The 25,752-nt window shown below is 37.3% G+C and overlaps 2 protein-coding genes across 4 annotated transcripts in view; one reads left to right on the forward strand and one right to left on the reverse strand.

Annotated features, from left to right (window-relative positions):
- The window catches only part of HNRNPAB (heterogeneous nuclear ribonucleoprotein A/B), a 302,005-nt gene that overhangs the window by 174,384 nt on the left and 101,869 nt on the right, over positions 1-25,752 (forward strand). The gene's annotated exons all lie outside the window — the stretch shown is intronic.
- The window catches only part of FAM13B (family with sequence similarity 13 member B), a 49,062-nt gene that overhangs the window by 19,259 nt on the left and 4,051 nt on the right, over positions 1-25,752 (reverse strand). For all 3 annotated transcript variants that reach the window (XM_069869423.1, XM_069869424.1, XM_069869422.1), the window contains exons 2-11: positions 17,778-17,944; positions 16,635-16,825; positions 15,985-16,197; positions 15,218-15,395; positions 14,492-14,636; positions 11,756-11,913; positions 5,516-5,557; positions 4,327-4,482; positions 2,238-2,373; positions 1,975-1,998 (exon numbers count right to left, since the gene is read on the reverse strand). In XM_069869423.1, coding sequence (XP_069725524.1) covers positions 1,975-1,998; positions 2,238-2,373; positions 4,327-4,482; positions 5,516-5,557; positions 11,756-11,913; positions 14,492-14,636; positions 15,218-15,395; positions 15,985-16,197; positions 16,635-16,791 — 1,209 coding nt within the window. In that variant the 5' untranslated portion in view covers positions 16,792-16,825; positions 17,778-17,944. The remainder of the gene's footprint in view (positions 1-1,974; positions 1,999-2,237; positions 2,374-4,326; positions 4,483-5,515; positions 5,558-11,755; positions 11,914-14,491; positions 14,637-15,217; positions 15,396-15,984; positions 16,198-16,634; positions 16,826-17,777; positions 17,945-25,752) is intronic.

A 25,752-nucleotide genomic window follows, 5' to 3' on the forward strand; every position in this document is an offset into this window, starting at 1 on the left:
ATTCACATGTTTCTCCATCTGCATTTGTATTTTCTGAGTTTTGATTTCTAAAGCTCAGCATGTATTTTAACAAGGAAGTCTGGAGTAAGCGAAGTGTTAGGAGTTAATATTTGAGAAACTCGCTCTCCGTTGCTTTAGAGAGCTTTCATTGACTGACAGAAATATGCAACTCTTCCCTGTACTTTCAACAAGAGTTCCTGCAAACAAACCATTCACCTCAGCTCGATAAAATACCATCTAATTGCAACACCATGTTTTGTGCATTTTGTGCTATAGGACAATGTCATAATTTTTTTTAACAAGATTTGGCACTAATGGATCAGGAAGGCACCTGGACAATCAATACACACTGTGAAATTTTAATGCAACAGGATGGTATTCCAAAACATGCCAGTTGACAAATTTGGCTTGTTAGATGATTCAGAAGAGTCTTTCAGGATCCATGAAAGCAAACAGAAGGTTGGGGGAATACATTACCATAGTGAAAAGTACTACGGCAAGATGTTTTAACAAAAACAGATTCCAGACAAGACTCAGTTTCACTATGTTAAGGCATCCACTTGTATCCTTTCAAGTTCACAGACCCATTAAATTCTTCTAGTTAATTTAAGTCTACTAACAATAGGCTTGCTTATCTAGTCATCTTCCAGGAAACCCTCAGAAAGATTTATGCACTTGCAGGCAAAAAGCTAAAAACGATCGCAGAAAATTCTCTATATATGTAGAGCAACGCTCTCTCTCCACAGAATACTTAATTTAGATTTACGACAACAAAAGTTTTACCAAATAAATAAGGAACTACAGGTTTGTATTTTTGATTAGAGGTGCTTATTTGTCAGCTACATTTGTGATATTTCATAGTGAGTGGCAGAAACTATATTCTCTTGCATATTACTGTTCTACTCTATTTCATTTTTGTCAGCACATACTTTACAGCATTGCAGGATCTCATAAAGATACCTGAATGAAAGACTGGTATCTGCTTGCTAGTAAGTGCTGGTACAGCTCAAGCCATCGTTACAAATTCAAGCCATATGTACTACAAACCTTCACATTTGATTGCTCGTGGAGATCTACATTTGCAGCTCAAAGCAAAGCTGAGGCATATTTGCTCTATAGGGCAAACAGTTATTTCAACATTTACTCTTACTATAATACAATGCTTCCAAACCATACACAATACTTGCTTCTTTCACTGACATGAAGCTCTCCAATTCAAGCATAATATATAAAAGCAAAGCCAAAATTAAATCTATGACATTTGATATCTTGTGTTGCGTTGTTCACATTCTTAGTTGCTTTATGAACTCTTCACAGCAACTTCAAGTATTATTAACATTCCGTTTCCTGAGCAAAACAGTTTTTAAAAATTACAACTCGGTATTTTACTTTTACAAGGATGTTAGTACCGCATCATAGTACATGTTTATGCAGCACTCTAAACAGATTTTTCTGCTTTGGAATACAAACGGTCAATCCTGATACTTTTCAAGACAAAAATATAACTGCTGAACCTCTTCAGGAGGTCACAAGTCCAATTTGTTTTATATCTCTTTTGCCAAAGACCTCAAGTGTAAGAATTCTAAGTGAACACATCAGTACGGAGAGACATAAGCTATCAGCACAGCACAAGTCACACATCTAGGCAGAGAGAGAAGTAATAGAACCTCTTTCAAACAGACAGAGATGAAGATGGGTTTAAAAGAAGGGACAGCTATGCCTACCACAGAAGAAACAGCGAACAGTGAGGAAAGACTGAGGAACAATTTTCATATGAAAGTTGTGGTTTTTTAATAGGCCAATTACAAAACCACACCTTCCCAGCAGTCAAGAGGCTGCAGAGTCTCAAAGTGACTGTTACTTTTACACTTGCTTAATACATTAAAAGGCGTGACTAACTGTGGGCTATGCTACTATCACAGTTCTAGATCTCCTGCTCCTCAGGAAGCGAGTGCTATACTTGCTTCAACTCACCTGAGCAGAAGGAAGGGCTGGTACCTGTGAAAGACCAATAGGAAAACATTAGAGTTGGGTTCCAAACAAGTTGCACTAAAGTACACAAAAACTTCTCTGTGGATGTCTATGAAATGTGCACAACAGAGAAAACAATTAACTGCACAGAGCAAGAGCCCACGTAAGGCTGCAACAAAGACAGCAGGAAAACTCAGATCTCTGAAGTGCTTCAGTAAAGTTACAGCAAGTTATGATTGGCATATAGAGGAGGCTCTTCTGCTCACCTGAATGCTTTCTTCTTCCTCAGTTACAGTATCAAGTTTCATAGCTTCACTGTCTAAATCAGTGCAAACCAATACTTCAGAGCAGTCTCCTGCGTTCTCACTGCTACCAGTGTCATTATCTTCAATAACATCATTCCTAAAGAGAGGAACAAAAAGACTTTAGCAACCTGCTGTTCTACATTTAAAAGAAAAAAAAAACAAAACCACTGCACCTTTTTTCTGAAACAGTATCAAACATCAGGGTTCGAGGGCGGGAGGGGGTACCAACAAAATTATTCTCAACAAAGCTATTGGTAAGATCTACAACTTCAATCACCTGTAGGCAAATTTATTATGTCATTTATATATACTTATGAGGTTTCCTACAACAGTAGGCAATAGATATATTAAAATGTATTTACTTGATTGCTATATTAAGCGTCAGACATACATCAGTCACACTACACTGACCTAAAGAGCAAAAGCGCCAACAGCCAGATGCAACAACGTATTGCAACTACTGCAATGAGATGATGTTACTCTAGCTACACTCATCTCAATATAGAAGCCAGCTAGCTTATAGCTAGTATCACTATGTTCCACTTCAGTGAGAAATCCCATTATTTAAAACATTTAATCTTCCTAGAATTCAACTTAAGTCTTGCAAATAGTACAAAGATTAAAACTTATACCACATTTACATTTTATTTACATGCCACCATCCCTGTTACCACATAATTCTGTAGTTCAGCCTTTGCCTTCCTCGCCTTCCTCCTCCTCGCTCACAAAGAGTTCCAGACTACTTTTACAAATGCTCCTCCTCTATCAGATATACAGATACTAAACAGGATAGTTTGGAATTTAACATTTTAACTCTCTTAATTCCAGCAATTATTTTAAGCTAGCTCTAAGAAATCTGCACTGGATCACTGCACGTTTTATTCATTTAACTGCCTATTTTCCTTGTCCATAGTCTGGTGGTAGCACTGCTACAAAGGACCTAGGCGACCTCTTTCAAGAACGCTATCATGTATCTTCTGTTATGATTAATCCATGGTGGAACGATGATCAGAAGCACTTGAAATAGTCACTGTGCCAGAAATGTATATCGGTTTCAAACCTGCAGTGATGGTACTTTTAGCCTCTGCTTCTGTGAAGTCAGCCAGTCTTTAAAGTACATGTGCTGTGACTGAAGGAATTCAGCTACAACAGGGCTTCAGATTACCTACTTCCTTATAAATTACTTTAAAGACATTGAATCTCTAACACTAAAACTCAGTTTTAATTGATCATTACCAGCAACGATTACTACTTTTACAATCAACTGTTAACTTTAGTCAGGTCTCTAGTTACAGAGAAGACTTCTGAAAACAGTAAAGATTAAACACTTTAGAAACCAGCATTTGAGTCTGAATACGTATTTCAGGCTATGAGCCACAGAGAAATTTAAGTACTCAGGTCTTACTTAACTACATATTTTTGGAGTTTACTTATTAATCATGACCATCTATTTTTAATAAAGTACCAAAATGTACCAACTTCTCAATGCTGCTGCAGCAGTCACTGAACCTATAACCTGGCAGGACTTATAATAAAAAATAAAAGCTAATCAAATCAGGCTGACACTCTATGCAAATAGAACCTCAGTGCTTCTATCCATTTTCAGCTGTTTCACTGACACTGGCAGCCAGAGCAGTAAAATAACTGTGTTGATATGGAGAGACAGGGTGAAGAAAGCAAAGCAGCACCTACAAGGAACTTTCGTATTGTAAAACTGTGTCATAAATAACATCAGTGAGATAAGAACAAAAGCACTGGAGTAAATTTAAGTTCTTGTACTATCTGCACAGAATTCAACAGTGAAACAGTTCTACTTCACAACATTTTTAGCTATAGTATCTAATTTTAAATATTTGTTTCAGGGGCTATTGGTTACTAGCAACTAACTGATGGAAGGTGATTTGGTTTAACACAAGATAAACTGAAGTTAATAACAAAAGGGATATCTTCTATTTTGGGTTGAAGTGGGGACTGGGGTAGTTTGTTTCGGAAGGGTTAAGGTAAACAGTCCTACGGAATTCATTACAGATAGAAAAAAAAAAAATCTTACTGGTTGTTAGATCCTTCCTCATCCCCACTGGGATTTTTTGCTTCATCGTTACAGCCCAGTCTGTGTTGCTGTATATGTTTAAGATCATTATCTAAGCTGCTCTGCAGGTCAAAAAGGTGCTGTTCCACAGCTGCTCTAATTGTTCTTTCTAAAACACTAAAAATAAAACAGATAGAAAATTTGTATTAAGAACTCTCCATTTGCGTTTATCAACTAGGCAGAAAGGCAGAGAAAAACGTTACACATGACAGGAATCTTCAATAACAAGTACTTCCAGGCAAAAAGAGATTAGCTTTTTCAAGAAGACTGTGGAAATTACTGAAACTACTATACTTTATGTAAATCTTATTAAATAAAAGATTATGAAGTCTATTAAGAGTATTTTAAGAGTAATCAACACATTACAAAGCCTTCTTTTAAAATAATAACACAAAACCCCCTTATAAAACACTAATATATTAATGTGATAGTAAACTCCTATGCCTTTAACAGGTCAGAGTCAGCCCAGAGGAAGTACCTCTTCAGCACAGCTGGCTGTAACCCCTTCCAAACAGGGCTGTAATCTTAAAAGGCAAGAGCCAATCAACAGCAGAAACAATGAGCAAGTACCTGACGAAGGACACAGGATATACTCATAGATACATCAAGAAAAGAACAGCATTCTTCAAAAATACTGTTCTGTTGAGTGCTTCTTAGCCCCCTCATCCAAAATACACAACTAGGCCTATAAGATGTCCTCCTGTAAGAACCTTAAAATATTTTACTCTTTTTTTTAACTCTCAAATTGTGTGTTTATTTTTCTTCCACATTTGTACATGCAATTCCACTGAACTGTACTCAATATAAACAATGAGAAGCGGTGCTAAAAATATTATGTGATTGTTAAATCATCATAATGTTAAAGTCAAACACATACGATGTCTCTAAGTACAAAACCAAAGTGGTTTGGAGTCTAGATTGTACCATACTGTGCTCTCATGCTTCTGCAGTCAACATCACTGATAGGCATTAGTTTTCTCCTGCATTAGTATTAAATGCCATAAGTGAAATACTTGACCCTAGAACATGTTCATTTATAATTGTCAAGGGAAAGAAATGCAGTAGAGGTTTGATGATTAAAGAAGATGTAACTTCTATCATTCTCTATTAACAGCACAATTCAAATATGTTAGATTTTCATGAGACTTACTCTGCAGAGGCTGGCATGATACTTATGGGAGAGATATGAGCACTGCAATAAAAAAGAAAGAAGTTAAAATAACGCAAAAAGTTATACGCTAAACCAAGTCTTGAAGTCAACAGAAAGCAATTTAGAAAATAAAGACTGCATGTAATGCAGCTATTAAAGTAGGATAAATATGCAAAGAAGGCACTGATTTTCAGCCCCTTTATTACTTAGATGAAGAAATCTTAAAGAACACCATCAGAACACAGAAAATTGCATAAGTAGCAATGCAGATTCCTGTCTCCAAATAGCCAGTACTCAGTGTATTATGCAGCTATAAGCTCTCAGATGTATGCTCTTTCCCATGGGAAATACTAATCGCTTCGTCTCCAACGGTTTCCTGACACCTTACTTAAGAATGCAGATTTTAACCTTGCTGCCTAAAGCAAATTCCAAATTACTCTGCTTTCCTCCACAGCTGCAATTCATAGAGACTTCCCTGCCTGTCAGGCTGTTGCATAATTCTATCCTGCACCATTTAAGAGACCTGAACTGCTCTCCAAGGACAGCTACATTTCAAGTGCGAGGCAGGTACCTTCCAGAGGTTTTGAGACACAAGCTGGCAGTTTGTAAAGCATCTGGAAATCCTAGCACAAGCCACTTTGAGGGAAAAGGGGTAGAATCAGTGTAACTAGCACAAGTCAGTTCAGGTAAGTTGATGCATGCATATGCTCTCCCTCTCTCGTTATAAACAGAATACTTAAAAGTACTTAAAAGACAAAGTGACAGTTAATATGCTGAGAATGAAATAAAAGAACAAAATTCTACTGTAAATAGCAGCAAGTTGCAACTTTGGTGTCTTATTCAGAAAAAAACAAATACCAACTTCATTTCAACTAGGAGGTCAACAAATGCTTTCTTTTCCTACTATAGATATGTAGGTTCAAAAGTGGAAAAACAATATTTTAGTCTACTCTTTGGCTTCCAAGGTAAAGTTTATTTTAAATATTTTCATGAATGCATAAAGTAAACTCTGAAATAGGATGGAGCTTGCCCCTCCACTGGAGAACTGGACCTGCATTACCTCCACAAGATAGTTCTGACTGATACGGAGTCTCGCTTGCACTAAAAAAAAATGCAGAACGTCTCTCTGCTTCCCCACAGTTTTAATACAGCAAGGAATATCTTGGTTAGACCTTATCAAGTTTATCAGCAGCTCCACCACCAGAGAAGTAAGAAAGCTGGAACACCTCAAGCAGACTTTCTATTGTTTCTTCCTCTAAACACGAGCTGATAAGAAAAGTGGTTCACGTATTTATTTAAAAATAATTATGCTCTTTTGCCTTACACAACTTGTACTGGGCCAGTAGCAAAGTGCAGTGTACTTAAATACCTCCATAAAACAAGTGAACAAAGCAGGTGCCCACAGAAATTTCTAATTTTTTTCCTCTCTTTTTACTAGAAACTTGATTTTGAATCAAACTCACTTTTTGATTTCTGTTGGTTTGCCAAGGTGAAAAACCAAAGTAGATCTATTCCTATTGCTCTGACAGAACAGGCAGCTCTGAACTACTATTTCAAAATGAACATTGCCACATAGCTTCGGAAAATTAAAACATCTAATGTAGTAGCCAGATCTTGTGGCTACTTGTCTTGGCCACTGATTTCACAGCTGCTGGATCACACAACAGAGGGCGAACACTGACACATTTGGGGGTTTTCTTTCAAGCAAAGAAATGGTAGGAAAAAGTTTACGACTTAAGATATTGACTTTTCATTGCTATTTCTGTGCACAGTTCAGCACAACCCTGTGACTTTTATGAAGCATTTAAGTTTTCTGATAAACAATTTTTGTTTTGACAATAATTCAAATAAAACGAAGACATGAATCTGTGAATGGGTTCAGCCCCATGAACAAGAGAAAAGAGATGAGGAGCATGAGCAAGAATCTCAGTAGGAAAAACCAGAAGATTTAAAAAAGAATATTTTAAGTACCCGATCTCAGTATTTTCAGTGAGTTCTACAACAGGTGCATTATAAAATACATGCTTACGTTCTCTAAGTACTAATACATAGCAATTAATTTACTGATAAAACACAGTCACTCCTAGGACAAACTGGGAGGGAAGGCAATAAGAGCACAGAACACTGCAACATTCCAGTTGTAAAAGAAAGGAAAAACAACTCAGTCAAGGGCACAAGTACAAATACTATTTATAGGAAACTGTGATGGCCTGGAATCCTTTTATTCTACCACCTGAGACAACGAGGAACTGTGTCAAGAGTGGGAAGAATCAAACTCATCTCCAAAGAATCCAAAAGATTTCAGACAAAGTTCCTAACAAAATTTTCAATCTCGCTCTGTCACCTTCAGCCCCCAGCACAGGATCCTTCACCGGTGCTTTTGTTTAACACCTTTAGATGTATTAGAGGTGCTCAGCAAAAGATGTGCATAATCAGCACTATTGCAAAGCCCAAAGAATCCTCTTACTCTGTAAAGAATATCTGACATCTTCAACCACGCACTTCAGTAATTAAGCAGTTTTTGAAATAAATATGTCAGTCACTCTTATCTGAACACACATTACAACTCAAACCTGTACCACAACCCAAGGATACTTTTTAAAAGCTGTAATTTCTACTGCTACAGAGTCTTAACGCAGCATGACACAGCAAGACAAAGAAAGGTAAACATCTTTGTTTCATAATGCTAACCCACTCCAGAGAATCCCTTCTGCACTGTCACTCAAGCCATAAAAAGTCCCAGTGAAAACATATCTCGAGACAGAAAAATACATTAACAGAGATAAAACGTTTCAGAATTTCTCTTGGTAATTTACTGACTGTACACAGATTCTTACTTCTCTTTGAAAAAAAAAAATAAATTGTGACATTATTTCATTTCACAGTAGCTCCAAAATACATTTAATCTCTCATGATATTCAAGTTTAAAAAAGTCTTATTTGCAATCATACCAAAGCAGTATTTCCTTCTCATATAATTACCTGTGCAGCAGAACTTTACAGGCCATTCTGATTATTTTTGCTATCCCAAGTGAGCACTTCATGTAAAAATGCTTCATTTGAAAACCAGCAAATCGTGATGCCGGCTGCTGGCTGTGCATGCTGCTTGCTGGGATTCAGTGCCTGCTTGTCAGACAGCACTTGGGGAGTGCTGCACCGAACCCTGCAGTCTAAACAGAAATAGACTGCAACATGAGGTCACTCCCGACAATAAGCTGCCCAATCAACACTTCCAAGCTTCCCTAACCTGTTGTTCACAGATTTTCTAGGATGGAAGCAGGGACAAGTATTTGGATGTAAAAGAGAGCATTAAGCTAAAACAATATATTTCCTACCAGTCCTGGCAGTTGCTGGTTTTGGTCAGCCTTACTATATAAGAATTTTGTCTCACTTTGTTGATGTTAATATCGTTGCCTCTCACTCGTCAGAGCTAATTAAAACGAAATAGGGATAACAAAAATATCACACAAGCAGCGAGGAGCTTGCCCTTGTCATTACATTTAATACAGACAAAGATAACTATTTACAGAACTTACTGCTCCTCACAGCTCATATTTTTACACGCACAATAAGAACATATCAGACTCTCTATATTAGGCTTTTGACTGACAACACGGGAGATAAACTGCAAAAACTCAAGCAAACACTGCTTGGCAAAGTGCAGTGATGGAAAATTTGGAATAATGACAGAGAAGCCTTCCAAAGGGATTATTTCAACAACACATCTCAAGAGGCAATGGCAATGCTGAATCAGGAATAGCTTTTCTCCAAAAGTCAGGACAGCAAAACCGAAAGAGCCATCCACAGTGAAAAGGTTTCTCTGATAACAGAGAACACCGTGTTTTCTTCAGACACACAATGTCAATTCCTGTGCAATAAATGTTCCCCAACTGGCTCACAGGGTTAGAGATCACTCAACAGGTTTATTTTACACACTATTTTCAAGCAGTCACTAAATCAAACTGCATTAATGATTATCCACATCTTCACCACATCCCACTCATGCTCAAGGTCAAATTAACACCATGCAGTGCAGGAAGGCGATAGGTTTGAGAGAGAACAAAGAGTGAAGAAAACAGGTGGTGAGCAAAATTATGATCGAGTTAGAGCCCAAATAACTGGAAAGGAAGGTCATACACCCCACGGTGTGTATCAAGATAACCTATCTCTGATACGTGGAACGTGCAACCTTAGCGTCTTTTTCCTTCTCTCCCCAAACGGGCTAATACCACACAGATACTCGCTTTCCAAAAATCTGACAACAGCAAAGTGATAACAAAAATCCAGGTTAAGGAAACGCAAGAATCATGTTAAAGATCTACTTCTCCTCCTCCTTCCTTTATCAGGTACCACAGGCCCTACGTTAAGACAAACACCTTAATAAATCTGCATTAGCATTTGCTTTTTTTGATTATTATTTTTTTAACACCAAGAAACTGAAGCAAAGGCTATTAAATGCATACTAGAAAGCCTTTCCGTTTGGGAAACTATTTACAGTATTTGCAGTCCTTGAAAGTTAATAAAGCATACTGTCTCGTCCTCTGTAATTTTTTTAAATGTTTCCTGCAGTTGTTCTGGTTTTACAGTTCAAATTCTTTCTTCTACAAGATTTCTCCTATCCTTCCCCAGAAATTATGTAAAATGACAACCATAATTAATGCCTATTAATTTTTAATTAACCCTAAACATCGAGTAAAAATGTTTTCCTCTCCAGGCTATCAAGTTTAAACTCCCTAACATGTTGAGTTTGTCAGCACTGCTGCACATACACATTCCACAAGCAACCAAATACCTGTAAACAGTTAAATTGCTTTAAAAATGTAATGGGAAAAACAAGCACTTTCATAGAAATTCCAATTACAGCAACTTTTTTCATATAAGTCAACTAAAACAAAGCAGCTATTTGCTGAAAAGGGTAACTCACAATTAAAATATAATTTAAATCATAAAAAAGAATTATGTTTCTCTCATTATGTTCTATTTTACAAATTCCTGCAATGAAGTCAATGGGAGGGTAGAGCCAAGCAGCTGAACAGATTCCAACCTGAAATCCACATTCTCGAGACCTGTCTCAGGCACTCAACTTCTCCTGCAATTCCCCTGCATTTCTTCTGCTTTTAGTCACACTTCTATTACAGATTCTTTCTCACTGCTCTCTACAAGTTCTGACATGCAATGCCCATGCCTAACACGTGCTGCAGAGCTATGTAAGCTGTAATACAAGAAAAGCAGCCTTAAAAATTAAAGCTTGTGTACTACTATCAATTAAAACACAAGCCTGTATATTACAGGCATGTGCAAATAAGCTCTAAAGCAGAATTATCATTTTCAGTTTATGCATCTCCTTTATGACGATTGGCCTCAATTAAAATCTGACTCCCACTCTAATATTCCTGCCTGTATGAGGCTTTGGCACTTCTAATCTTGCTCACAGCTCTTTACCAACAAAGCCTATCCCAACAGATCCCTCTACGGAGATCACGCCAGCTCCTAGGCAGGTAATACAGGTCCCTCCAGCCTCAGCAGCTGCTGCACCTGTTTAGACAATGCAAGACCTTGGTTTTCTATGCATTTTTCTAATAATCTGTCCTAAAAAGCAATTAACAAATTAAATCTCAACTTGTGCAATGCCAGTCGTGTCACTCCACACTGATATAACACAGAAACAACAACCTCCATGACAAGTTTAGTTGTCTGAGTTTAAATTAACTGAAGAATGATCTTCGTCTGTTTTGCAGACATACTAGCAAGTCAGCTTTCACAAAACAGTGTATCCAGAGCCTTCATTTCAACTCAAGTTAAGGAGACTTTCCAGACAAACAAATTCTCACCAATTTAGAAACAAATTAGGGTCATGTAAGGCTGCACCTCTGCTCAGCAGCATGTGACAAGAAACACCAAAAAGGAGTGGTGGAAAGATGGCACAGAATGGGGTTTTGCATCTACCAATATTTAGATGCTTTTTATATTTCTGCTACAAAATTTACTGTTTAAATACCATTTTACAGTTTCACTAAATTAAATCATCATAGTTAATCCAATATTGAGTTCTACAGGCATTCCTCTGCTGAATTTGGGAACAGTTATAGCCCATATTTTACTGCTACATGAACTGCGCCTACTCCTAAAGCTTCAGTTTGTAGACACCACCGCTTTATCTCAAAAGCCTGACAGCTTCTCTCAGTCAGAACAGACTATGTTCCAGACTTTCAATCCAAACTCCAAGGCAGAAACAAGTTACCTTGTTGATGCTGTAACACCCCTGGAATCCGAGAGACTCTCTGTCATATCTAGATGCACCGCAGCTGGCCTTTCAACAGGTTTCTCTGTGCCATCTTCTGGAAGTTCTTCAGACTGCTCAAGCTTTACATCTTCCTCCTCTTCCAAGAGATCATTGATCTAAATAAGATATTAATCACAGTGAATGGCTTAGAAAGTTCTTTTAAGAAGTCCAAGGAATTAAAAGAGCATGAGAGCTATAAAAAAAAACATCCATGCCAGAGGAAAACGTTTTTCAATTTTAGAAAAAACAAGCACACTAGACTTGTTTTTCAGTAAAGACACACATACTATGTCACAAAAAAAAGCGACATAAACCTTTTGATGTATTGGACAAAAACTGGAAAGAGAAACACCTTTAATGTAGTAAATGAACACAAGCAGAGTCAAGAAACAACAAAATTCCAGCTACACTGAAGTCCTGAGGCACAGAACCTTTCTTCCTCTAAGCATAAAGCAGAGACAGAAAATTCTCTTCTGTTTAACAGGCAGCCTTATTCATATATGTGAAGCATTTTAAAACCCTCCTATAGAAGGCAATGTTTAAGTCTAAGAATCCAAACTTTAAAGCACTAAATGAACACTTGAAGGCAAATAAAGAGCAGGAGTACTGAGAAGTTTCTGTGAAGCTTTGTCTATGCTTGTTTCTTTGTTTCCAAACACAGAAGATGTTTTTACTCAAGCAGTAAAATACAGCCAGTCTAAAAAGTTAAACAACTACAGCCAACTGACAAATCAGTACAGCCATCTTCATTTTCTAAAACAGTAACTAAAGCAGAAAAAGGTAAACACAAAGTAATTCTGTTTGATTCACAAAGCCCCTGGGATTAATTGCTCATCTCCCAGATTTGCAAACCCCAAATTAAAGTAATAGCAGCCTTAAGAAAATACATTTCATAGTATCTGCCATGAGTATAAAATAAAGCCACTGAATTAAGAGAAACTGAAAAAGTTTTACAATTACGCAGAAGACAGAGAGGAGTTTTTTTATTTATTTTTAGAAGAGGTGTAAGATGTTATACAGCACTACCTTCAGGGCAAGAGATTTATTTATCCCTGACGTTCCTCTGTAATTCAAGAAGATATGTCAGGGAGCCAAGGCAAGACCCTCGCACACAGCCAGCTGCCAGTGGGCTACAAGCAGTGGGGACAAGGGGACCCAACAGAAGGGCACTGTGGACATCTGGTGGAGACACCAGGAAATTAAAGGGACAGCCCACCAGGCCTCGAGATTACGGGGAAAAAAAGCCCAGAACACACTGCACCAGCTGTTACGCTTTGGAAAGCCTTTTGCTAAAAAATACCATGTCCCACAGATATATCAGTAATTGTAAAGCATGAGAAAAGATAAACTAACTAGATACTGTAAGGAGCAGCCATCCCAACCTGAGATGACCGTGCTCAGCCTCAGGCTGCAAAAGTTAGAATCCAGCTTTATTTAACAGCTTCCCGTATGCAGCAGGGCTGTGTCAGCTCTCAGTGCTAGACATATTCCTACAAAGAGCTAAAGAGACAGCAAACACTGCAAAGCTGCAGCCCTTTGCTAGAAGAGCTGGCAGAGCTGAAGCTGCTCAATCCAGAACTTGCTGTCCATACTTGGCAGACCAGAGCAAGGGGCGAGGTGCTACTGCAGTGAAGAGGAAGCCACCAGCTGCCCTAGTGCTTGCCTCACCTGTGTTGTTAGAGGAGAGTTTCATGGGACAGTCAAGCTTCAAAAATTCAACATTTCTTGTTATTTTTCTTAGTGACTGCAGGCTATTTACCCTTTCTTCCTCTTTAAAGAAATAAATACTTTGATAAGCCAAATGAATGTGAGAAAATTCAGCTTATAGCTTTTCCTATTCCTGAGGAAGCTTTTGAGCCAAGATTTTATTAATAATCCACGAACCTGACTTTGATGACACAAAAAGTACCTCTTCTGTGCGTTATCACTTGTATACCATGACTTGTTAGAATTACAAATATTTGCCAACAGTCATAATAACGCATTTTCATTTCCTTAATAACTCTCCATCTTTATTTATGCCAGCATGACATAGTCTTTTACTTCACAACTCTGCATTTCTTGTGAGGAAAGGCTTAGAAGTGATAATGGATGCCATCAGTCACACGGACAAGGGAATCTGGCAACCCTGACATCTGAATGCATGAACCAAGAGTAATTCTATTCCACTTGACTTTGTTTCTCTCATTTCAACCCTTTTCTCCATTAATGTCAAGATGATATATTGAAGTCTTAGAAACACCACTCAAAAATTCTGGCATAGGGAACCCCCACTGATAACATCATCAAATGGAGTACAAGACCCTGCATGTTTCTGCCAGACACACCTAGAAATATTGACCAAGGCCAACAACAGCATGGTTCTGCATCTGCTTAAAAAACAGTTCTTTCCTAAAAAGGTAATTAAAAAGCCATACTGTTTACTTAGTGTAACAGTGTTTGTGTTGGGCAGCACATCACTGTTGGTTTAGTTCTTATGTACTTTTCTATAGAGCACAGCTATACTTACGACAAAGCTAGAGTTTCATAAGCATACCTATGTTCTAGAAATGCATTTAAGGAAACACTAGGTACTGTCAAGAAACTACCAACAGGCATACTGAAGAAAATTATATGTCAACATATCTTTCATAAACATAACTGCGTAGAACAGTTACTTAAGTGATAACAAATTGCCATATAAATTACTCTTACCTGCTCGGTTATTGAGCTTAAATCATTAGTAGATGAAAAATCTTCCTCTTCATTTTCAAAGAATTCATAATAGTTCTCCAGAAGTCCCGCCATTATTCTGCTAACTATTTCTTGTTCTTTCAGATCCTCCACATCTGTGTAAATGCTAAAGATCAATATTGTTTTAGTTGAAAATTTAAATCCACCTGTTTCCTCACAGAACTCCTTAGCACAGCTTCTATGATTAAGGGCTACACTCCACATCATTATTCCTAACCTATTCTGAACACACAGACCTTTAAGCGTACCTTCACACTATTGTATCATAAATGTTTATACTAGTCTATATTTAAAAGTGATGAAGTAATAACTATTCAGTCAATTAACTCTCCATGAGGAATACTTATAATTCAAGTGTTTTTCCTGTAAAGAGAAATCCTCAGTGTACATTTGTACTTTAACAGCTTTCTCTCAGAACTGCTTTCTTGCTGCAGTCATCTTATACACTACATCTGAACAATTTGAAACTTGGTATAAGTTATATAGCAATATATAACAATTAACAATCAGTGGTCTCTAACCCTACAGCACATAGACAAGCTGTAGGGATGAGGGGGTGCAGGGAAGAGAAAGAAAGCTATTCCCCGAAATAGATTGTGTACTTGCTGCTACTCATGGACTAGGAAAGACTTTAGATGCACCCTGTCAAACTCACAAACACTGTATGAACTTTTATAACTGACTTACTGAAAAACATCTGGACCAAAGACTGCAGCTAAAGAACTTGCCGACCAAATTTCTTCATGATGCGATGCTACATTAGCTAAAAATTTACACAGAAACTTTAACAAACTGTAATTAACAGGTGGAAGCTGCTGCAAGAGGAACCTCAACTTCCTTCCAAATTCATCTTCGTTATTATAATCTGAAAAAGGTAACAAAAATATTTTAATCACAGAAGTTAAACATCTGCTTTTTCACAGGCAATGCTGATCAACTTTTTGACTCTGACAACAATTAGATTGACTCCACAAGTAACTTGGTCAGACCACAGACTACTATATAGTTACACAACAAGGTGTAGCCTAAGCTGTTTGGAGAACTAAAGCTTAGCTTAAGGACCCAGAAGGCCTGCTAAAGAGGGAAATACCAGTAGTAGTGTATGAATCCAAAATTACTACCACCTTCCACATTTCTATAAGCAATTCTACTGCCTAAAATGCAGCTGATACTGTGATTTTGGCAACTAGTCTAGGCATGTCTGTCAGAAAGTCAAAATATCAAAAGGTAAAAACCGAGCAGAGGAAATAAAAACTAATTTTAGTACCAGGAAACGACATTTAAAGGTTTATGTGTTTTGATTTCCTTGGTACAGATAACTAAATCTTACTGAACTCACTTTATTTTACACTTGAAAAAACACAGTAAGGAAAATTAGCCGCAAGTTTAAGTGAAGTTTCTCTGCGTTTTTAACAAAAGGGAATTAATAACACTGAATCAAAAATAATTACTACCTTGAGAAAGTTGCATCAAATGTATGTGCAAACTGCCTGGAATAACTGGCTCTGGAAGTTCTTGAAGAAAAAATCTAAGAAGGCTAATAGCTGAGGGTACATCTGCTTCTTTAACCAGGTCCACATCTTCTCCATTATCATATCGCTGCCGAAGCCACTCCACTGTCTCAGCATTCCCATTGACTTGAAAAAGTCCTTCTTGTTCCAGACCCCCTGAGTTAGAAATTTAGAAGTTGCAAAAATAAACTTTTAGACCTAGTATGGACAAATATATCAGAAAATACTGATAATCAGATATGCACAATCCACATATAGAATGAAAGACTTTCTGGACAAGTTTTGCAAGACTTCCAGCAGTTCTTTTTCCAGCCCACACACTCTTATGGCTAGCTAACAACACAGTAATAAGGTAAATGTTAGCAGTACCTAAACCACGCAATTTCCTATGAAGCACCCTACTGAGCTGACTGCATTAGTGTTAGCTAGGAAACAGCGATAATCAAACATAACAAAAAGAGTAAAGAAAAGAAGTATCACCGAAAAAACCCAACCCAAATCACATTCAATTAAATAGAAGTAATTTAAGAAAACAAGCACTCTTCAAAAACCACAGTGTATTCTGTACTGAGGCACAATAAGATAATACATACCATGTTCCTCAATATAGTCCACGACATGGCGGACTATGAATGGAACCTCATTGTCTGGTTGCCCTTCTTGCTGCAGCTCATCAAGTGGAATTCCAAATATTTTGTTAGCAAGAACAGAGTTGCAGTTACTCAAGGAAGGGGAGGAGCTCTTCCTCATATCTTTTTGCAGCCAAAAATCAAAGCTGTCTTTTCTGTCAAATAAGAAGAATTGAAACCAAAAATCATCCTTCAGCATACACTTGTGAATGTATCGACCTATAACACAATGTGCTTTAATTGCCTAACACAAATACTCACCAATCTCTCTCAATCACTTCACTGTTTAACAAACAGTTCTGTAATAACTTCAAATACAGCTAACTAGATAAATGACTAAAAGTAAGGTGTTCTGTTCAGTCCTCAGTAGAGGACCAATAAGATCACCAATAAGCAAAGGAAATTCAAAGAATTCTAGTTACAACACCATTACTTAAGTTGTAAGGTACTCTGGGAGAGCTAGATTCTTCAATACATTTTCTGACAGTATTTATCAGTCAGGCTTTGAAAACACAATACAAAAGCCTCTCCAGAACAAGTAAGACTGGGGATCATATCAAACCTAAACCCCAAGTTTTAGGTACAAGAAACAATTCAGTATTTTGTGATACACAACTGCATTGCAATCAATTTCTAATATACTTGGCATTTTCCCATCTACTCAATAAAGCTTTCAACACCTACACCAAATTAAAGGTTTTACTGAAAACAAAACCCCCAAAACTAGTTTCTAGACGCTCTGTGATATCATTCTTCCTATCATGCAGGAACTCAAGCTTTACTTGCAAGTCTTAACTTGATACAGGATCTAGATAGATAACAATGGTATAACCAAAGGCAATGTAAGTCACTCAGTTAAATTGTTATCCTGTCAAACCCAAAATATTTCTTCTAGCAAAGAAGAAAGTGTCTTTTCAAAACAAATAAACCTCCCCATGCTTGCTCAAATGCACACAGAACACAAAGTACATGCTGCTAGTCAAAGCACTGCAATCAAACTTGATTCTGTTTGATAATGGATTAATAAATTCTAATAGATCACAGACACAATGGAACCTGAAATTCCTTTGTTTTAACAGCCTGTGCAAAGAAGTTTGAGAAACCTACCTCAGAGTACTTAAACAGCCGAGTTTGAAAAACGTTTTCTGCGCCAGCTGCCCTCACTGACTAAGCATTCTTTTGTCATTTATGGTTGTTTAAGATTATGGCAAAAGATCAGCCTGTAGTTCCTCATTGAAGAATAGCAGAACTCTATCAGTACTTCAGCAGTTAATCTGAAAATAAGGAAAATATTATTAGACCATAAAGTTTTCAACAGTTTTTAACTCAATCACAAGTCTGAACATCACATTTGAGGAATTCTCCTTGTCAAATCATCAGCTGCTTGCTCTGAACAAGAAAGCATAAAAGACCATGTTAGCCTGGCTCACGGGAGAGCATGTAAAAAGCAAATCCCCTTTCTCACTCTGGAGACAATCAAGCTTAAAGCAGAAGTTAGCACCGGACATCTTGGACATCTTAGTAACAATTATGAAATCATTTTCAGACTTATTCAATCTTCTCCCAAAGAATCACAAAGGGCTAGGTAGGATAGACAGAAGTGTTTTCTAGAACTCACCATACTAAAATATTTAATGGCTATAACATTTTTAGAAGGATCTTAGGCAAAGGTTTAACACACTATCTTCACACGGCATGAATGAAAGCAAAGCACTGATTAAGGAACAACATCAAGAGTAAACTGGTTTTCAGTGGTACAGATCACCTTTTCTAGAAAGCTGATTCTGTGCCCTAACTGCCAGTTCAAAGTCCAAGTGATCATCAGATCCGGCTCCAGGAAGTAACTTCTAGCAAATCAGATTCCCTAGAACCACCCACGTTTTTCCACCTTTTAGAATGCTGATTACCTCAACAATTTTCATGTTCTCAGTTCTCAAAAGAGCTAAAGACCACAGCAACACCCTCTTTGGTTTTCTGTGGTACTAAAAATTTAAAATGCAGCTTTGTGACACAGTGAAGCTGATTTAATGTCCTGATACAGCCAAAGCCCATCTCAGTCCCTTGATCTCGCCCATTACCTGTTCCAAGTAAACTCAAGCAAATGTAAATGGAAAAAACTGGCTTGTGACATACACATACACAACCAAAAACAGACAATGAAAAGGTTTTCCCTGGCTTTAAAATATATGTACTGAAATCTTCTGTTTCATAATTTGAGATTGATATGAGAATTCAGGTGATGAACTTGAAAAACAGTATCTTTACTCTGTTTACAATATCTTTACTTTGTTCCCCTACATTGACTCTTGCTTCTATTTCACATCAAAACAAATCAGCGTCATCTTCACTTTCAACCTCTGTACAAGACCACCTCTATATTTTCTTGCATTGAGTCCTAGAGGAAAAAGATATATCAGCTTACAAATGTTTAAATCTTGCCTACCAACGTAAGCAGTACCAACTGATATTTTCTTCCGTTCTTTGTCATCTGTCTCTATTGTCTTGCATTACACACAGGTTGTAAATCTGTTATGTGTCTCACACAAGTAGGTCCTAGTCTGACATCAAGGCTCCAGGTAAGCTGACAACAGAAAATGAAGGGCTATATTCCGGTCAACAGGCTTTACTTTTGTTTTAACTCATGTTAAAAACCGTCACTGTGTATTCCTGGTTACTAGAAAAAGCTGCCAGAATTCAACAGTGAAACAGTCGCAATTCAAGACTCTCCTGCAATTTATGAAGACACTGCCCAGCCATTTTTCTTACTATTTTTGTATATTAAGTGATTGTCAATATAATCTTTACATGCAAGCAGACTTTAATCAATCCCAATATATCACACCATTTTTAAAATATGAAGATGTAGGCAGTCTATTTGCTCATGTTCTAGTAAAATCAATCTATCCACAACACACCAGAAACACTCACACCAGCCAGCAGTGGGGTTAACAGCAGCCAGGGAAAAAAAAAACCTTTGATGGATCTGCCACAATGCTTTAGGCTGCCTTGCTAAAACAAACAACCAAAGAGACGTCAAAACAAACATCATCTAATAAAAAGAGCAATCATTTTTTTATGATTCAGCCCCAAGTGAACAATCTTGGGGCCTAGGCTTTCTTAGCAAAGACAACTTTGGGCTTAGTTAGCCAATAGAAAAGCACAGCCATTTTTACCAGGTGCTGCAGACAAATAAGCCAACAGCATTTTAATTTCATTCAGGAGATATGAAGAAAAGAGAAAAGCCAGACATTATTTTAATTATCTGGGCAATGTAGCAATGAGTTGGAACAGCCCGATTGTCTCATTGTTAGAGCAAAATCAGATTTATAACCCAAGCTTATACTTTCAGAAAAGGTTCATATGGCTCTACTATCACCTAGAAGAAATAGTGAAAGACCAAGTTCCACGCTCTCAAATGCACACATCCTTTTATACACACACCTCAATATATCATTATACACATCACTTCTTTTCAGGGTATTTATGTCTTTTTGCGTTTTAGAGCAGGCTTTGGCATAATTTTCACAGGCTGTGATACCATGCATCCAATAACTACCAGATCTAGAAAGAGACGGAAGCTTCTAAAAAGTTATCTGACTTGCAGTGAGTTTTATTTCCTGTTATTTCCAACACTGCAAAACTGAAGGACGCAGAAATTTTTAATAATTAAATATTACATCTCCACTTTTTATATTTATCAACAGCTTTCCCACCGTTCCTCTCAACTCAGGATGTGCACTTCAACGGAGACATATGTACAGAATAAGACAAGATATACAGCCTCCAGAAATACTTCTAGTCTTTTACAAATACTAAGCAATATTGGGGAGATGGAGGAAGGGGGGCTGTGTCATATCTTTTTTCCATGATTAAACAGCTCAGAAAACAAGAACTGATCCATTCAGTCAACTACACCTACATGTCCTTCCCCCTCCCAGTTTCACAACCCACATTTTTCGCAAGTCCCGTCAAGAGAAACACAATAATTGAAAAACAAACAAACAAACAAAAATCAACCAAAACCAAACCACAAACCAAACCAAAACCCAATTACCTAATGCTTTATTATAAATATTCTGGTTGCACCTTCCTCAATCTACCTCTCCCCTTTGTTACTAAAAGGATTCCCTAAGCTACAGTAGTGCTCTACAAAACTTAAACTACAGAAAAGTAAAAATTTACTTTGTGACCACATATTATACCACAATTTTACCAGAGGCTGAATAAAACACATGCTATGTCCTACGCAACATCTTGAGCCCAAGCACTTTAAATGAGAGTAAAACACAGTTTCATTCTGTATTGTGTGCTTCAGTGCACTCATCTGTTCTTTTTTAAATTATTTTTTGGGGAAGTTTTTTGGTTTGCTTTTTTTTAAATAAGGCATGTTCTTCAGACTCCACTGGGAAAACAGCACAACGAGTTTCATTTTGCCATCATAATAGCATTCACTTACCTTGGCAACTAAAGAAGTATTCACACCCACCTATGAAATGCCACTAAAGAAAACACAGAATACATGGCTAACTGCTAATATCTGAAGAATACATATAAAAACTGAGACTTAAATTTAGTTCAGCTTTTATATTATTGGCTCAACTACAAATATATGGGTGTCATTTTAAATTAAGTCCTCAGGGCTTCATCACTTCTCCTTAAAACAAAGGAATGAAACAAGAAGTAGTAAAAATAAAATAAAGAAAAAAGGCTGCAAACCAAAACCAGCCATAGGAATGAAAACATTAATTCTGCCACAAATCTCAACTATGTAAGCAATTCTTTTATCCACTTGTTTTATCTAGCAAGACATTCATATGGTCTGTGAAGCTAAAAAACAAAGCCAACAGTGACTGCCTTTCTGCTCTCGTTTTAATATATTATTTTGTGGCATTAGCAGGCATCATCAGTGATTTTCTTGTAACATATGAAAAGTATAAACTAAACGTAAGATTTTTAGATAGGAAAAAAAGGGTCAAAGGGCAACAAAATCACTCATCCCTATCCTCAGGAAATACACCTCAAGTTTAGGCTTTGGCTTTTTCAATCCACAGTGCTGGGAACCTGGGAGCCACCCACATCCATGCACACAGGATCCTCACAGAACACCAACGCATCCTCGGGTAGGAAGAGGATCAGTGCTTGTTTTCTGCAATACTAGAGGTTTGTTAACAAATAAAATTCCACAAAAGCTTTACTGTGTCTCAAAGTGTTACATTTCTTACTCTGTATTTGATAAATAAAAAGAATGTATTACATTACTTATATGATGAACTTAAAACTTATCAGTGACGCCCCTCTGGATGGACATAGCAAACACACTTCTAAATCCAAATAAAGAATTATTTTTTTCTGCTAAGACTGAAATGTTCAAAGTTATAACAGATTAAGAATTTCAAAAAGAAGGCCTAAACTTATGACACAGATTCCAACTTGGAATCCCAGAAACTTTCCTCATGTAATGACATCACGTGGATGCAGCCGCCAGGTGTGAGCATGAGCAAGGAGGCTGGCCTGGGGAGCTCCTGTGTGCCAGCTCGCAACAGAACATACAGCCCTGTTTGGAAATGGCCACATTCCACATTAAATAATTTATGTATTTTTAAAACCAGCAACCAGCTCTCTGCTCTTTGCTCTTCAGTTTTAAGGAGATAAAAGGAAACTGATTGTCTATTTTTTTAATGTAATGTCAAGGTCATTAACAACTGACATTAACTGACAATTTTTATGCCATTTGTATACTCAAATTACTGTTAGCATTCCCAATGTACTGTTAGCATTCCCAATGAAAGAAATGCCATTGGCAGAAGAGCCTTTGCTCATCTGATTTTCAGCTTTTGTTCAACTAATAAGTAAAAATAGAGCATTTTGCTCATTTGAATTAATCCAGTCAAAACTGAAGAGATGGCCAGGCTGTGGAGGAGGACACAGCTTGAAGGAAAATTAAAAAAAAAAAAAAAGGAAAAGCTGAAAAAAACCTTTCCCAAGCAAACAGAACACTACCACAAACTGAGGACACAGAAAAGGAAAGCAACGTGTGTCTCAAGAGCACAGCTAAAAGCAGGCAGAGCAGTGCAACTGCTTGAATGTGAAAAGACATTGAATATCCTCCATGTAAAAAGAATAACCAATTTTAAAGCTACATTTAAGTACTCATTAATATATTTAAGTAGAAAAACAAAAAATATTCAAGAAAAGTTTTAAAATCAATAAGATTAACTTAAAATAGATTCTGAGAGCAAGATCTGTCCTTTTTGACTGTCAAGGCATTTTAGTCAAAAGTCCAGATTGGCAAATCAGACAGTTAGGCTCAGTTATTGTTTTAAATTTAACAAGCTGGTCTTATAAGAATACATTCCCAATCCCCAATAAAGGCATAATGTTTTAAAATAAGCATAACAACAGAACTGAACTTGCAGCACTGAAGGAAACCATGTCAGAATAAATGTCTTTTCAAGTCAAAGAGACTTTCCTGCTTCCCTTCTTCCTCAGCACTGTTCTCAATTCTTCACTGCCCTGTTTGCCTTCTGGTTAAACAGGAATCAAAGGGAAACAAGCTTGTTGCAGTTTTGCACACGACCACAGAAGGAGTCAGAACAGCATGCAACACCAGCTCTTTAATTAATAAGCTCACTGCTTGCACGTATGTGCTTTTGCATGTGCACTCTCCCACACACCTCAGCTACATTAGCTGGAACTCGCCATCATCTGCCACCAGCACCTCTGAGAGCCTCAGCAAATATTCAACTGACAAAATCCTGGTTACACTGAAAAAGCAACTAAAAGCACAAAAAACACTGCATCAGATTTAGTAGAAGGTAATTATAATGCAATATTTGTTTCCTGGAAATGCAGTAGCAAGCCTTCCAATCTACAAATTAGAACTATACAAATTAAACTTTTATGTGCTTACCATGGAAGAAAGCAACAAAATAACTGATGGAAGCTCCTCTGAAAAAGATATTACTAAAATTGACAGAATTCTGGATTTTGTTTTTAAAATTTACAAACTAAGAAACCATAGTACTGATTGATATTTATTTCCCAATCATTAAAGTTCAGTCTACAATTTCAGCTGGTAGAACCTGATTACACTTTCTGTGGAGAAAGCCCATCATCAAATACAGATCTCCACGAGAAGCACATCCTATGTGTCTCTTCTCAAGAAGCAGAAAAGTGGACAAACTTTAGTTAGACTAAATGCAAGATTCAGGAAGAAAACCAAACACCTGCAAAACATCACCTTTGAAGAATCACATTAAGCTTTTAGCAACTGTATTGCAATAACATCAATAAAACCTCTACTACAGAGACTGATTTAGGCAACACTCAAAAAACATTTTAAATGAGCAAGCTGAGAGATCACTGAAGCATTAGCAGATTTTCAAGTGGTTTGATATGCAAAGATAACATTTTATACTCACTTACTAGATAAAATCCAAAGGCTTTAACAGCATTACAGTAACTCATGAATCCAAAAGCTTTTTAACAGCATCACAGCAACTCGTAACCCTTCTACAACTATACTGTAGCAAGAAGAATTAAACAAAACCATCAGCAATACCAGAAAACAGTCAATGCTTGCTCGCTGCTTCACACCCACCAGTGAACGCTGCCAGATTTGCTCTCAGCTGCTGTTGCCAATGCACATGTGCAGAATTATAAAGAAACTTCCTGCTCGCACAGATCCCATCACATTCCTAACAACAGTAGTTAATAAATAAAAAGGCTTTTGTATCTTGTGTAACAGCTAATTCTATTCATCCTCCTTGCCTCCCCCAAAGTAAAGCTGTACTGCACCAACCATACACGTATAATTGCCACTACATCAAGTAACACAGAACTTAAGTGCAAGGGCACCATAAGAGTACAGTAAGGTAACAGACAGGAAGAAATTATCAGTAAAACTATGTAACTTGAGAGGTCTGTGTTATAAAACCAAAGCAGTTTAACAATTATCACTGCCGTTAAGACAGACTTTGGAACAGAAGTCAAGCTACCTTGGAGACACCAAAAAAAGCAAACTATAAATATATAATGCACTTAATTTATTATACATAAGTTATCCTATTACATGTATTTATCATCAGCTTATTTCCCCCCCCACCCCCCCCACCCCCAAACAGGTAAGCAGAAATACAGACTGGAACTCAACACATCACAATATAACAAACAGCTTATTTGCTATGGAAACACTGCCTCACTCATAAGGATGCCATGTGCCACCAAAATAAAGGACAGTCTTAGCATCCACACTGAAGGAAAAAGACATTTCAATACAGGGTTCAATTTGGCAGCAATGACTCTTTGAATTACAAGGGAAAGGGGAGGGACAAGGGACACAAAGTAAAAAGAGAGGACTGCTGATAAGGTCTCCTCCACAACCAATTCTTGTCTCAACTTGATCGTGACCAAATTTGCAGACACTACCAGAAATCGACAGGTTAGAAATGACACCACAGACCAAAATGAGGTAATGCAATTACACCAAAAGAGTGACAAGACGACAGAAGATTTAATGAAATGTGAAGTTCAGCAAAAAGGGGGGAAAACACTTTCACATATACAGGCTTAAAATGAGTATAAAAGAAGAAAGAACCACTTTTTCATAAGATTCCAGCTCTCATCTTTTCAATTTTGCCCAAGTAGTATTATCCTGCACAGCTGAGCACAAATTTTAATCCTGAACACACTGCAGGGAAAACTAAGCAGACATTTATAAAGAGAGCAGCTATGGAGACTGGAACCTGGACAATCACTTCAAGGCTCCCATCACAGCAGTGCCAGCAGTGCCCCACCCAAACCTCCTTACAAGTGTCCAGAGAGTGAGAACAAAACATTTAAACCTTTCAATATAAAAAAGCCTCTACAACCACAGTCTTTGTTACGAGCTTGTCTGAACACAAATATAATGCAGTATCTTTATTTTAAGCTTGAGTTTGCCATATTTTTCTTCATTTAAGACCAATCTAAAGGATAAAATTTCACACATTCACAAGTGAAAGACTATAAGAGCAGGCTTATTCATTACAGAACCATTCATTTCACTAGTCTCAGAATATGGTCCTATACCCAGCTGCAAAAC

The sequence above is a fragment of the Phaenicophaeus curvirostris genome, chromosome 15 (genome assembly GCF_032191515.1).
Source record: "Phaenicophaeus curvirostris isolate KB17595 chromosome 15, BPBGC_Pcur_1.0, whole genome shotgun sequence".
Lineage (NCBI taxonomy): Eukaryota > Metazoa > Chordata > Aves > Cuculiformes > Cuculidae > Phaenicophaeus > Phaenicophaeus curvirostris.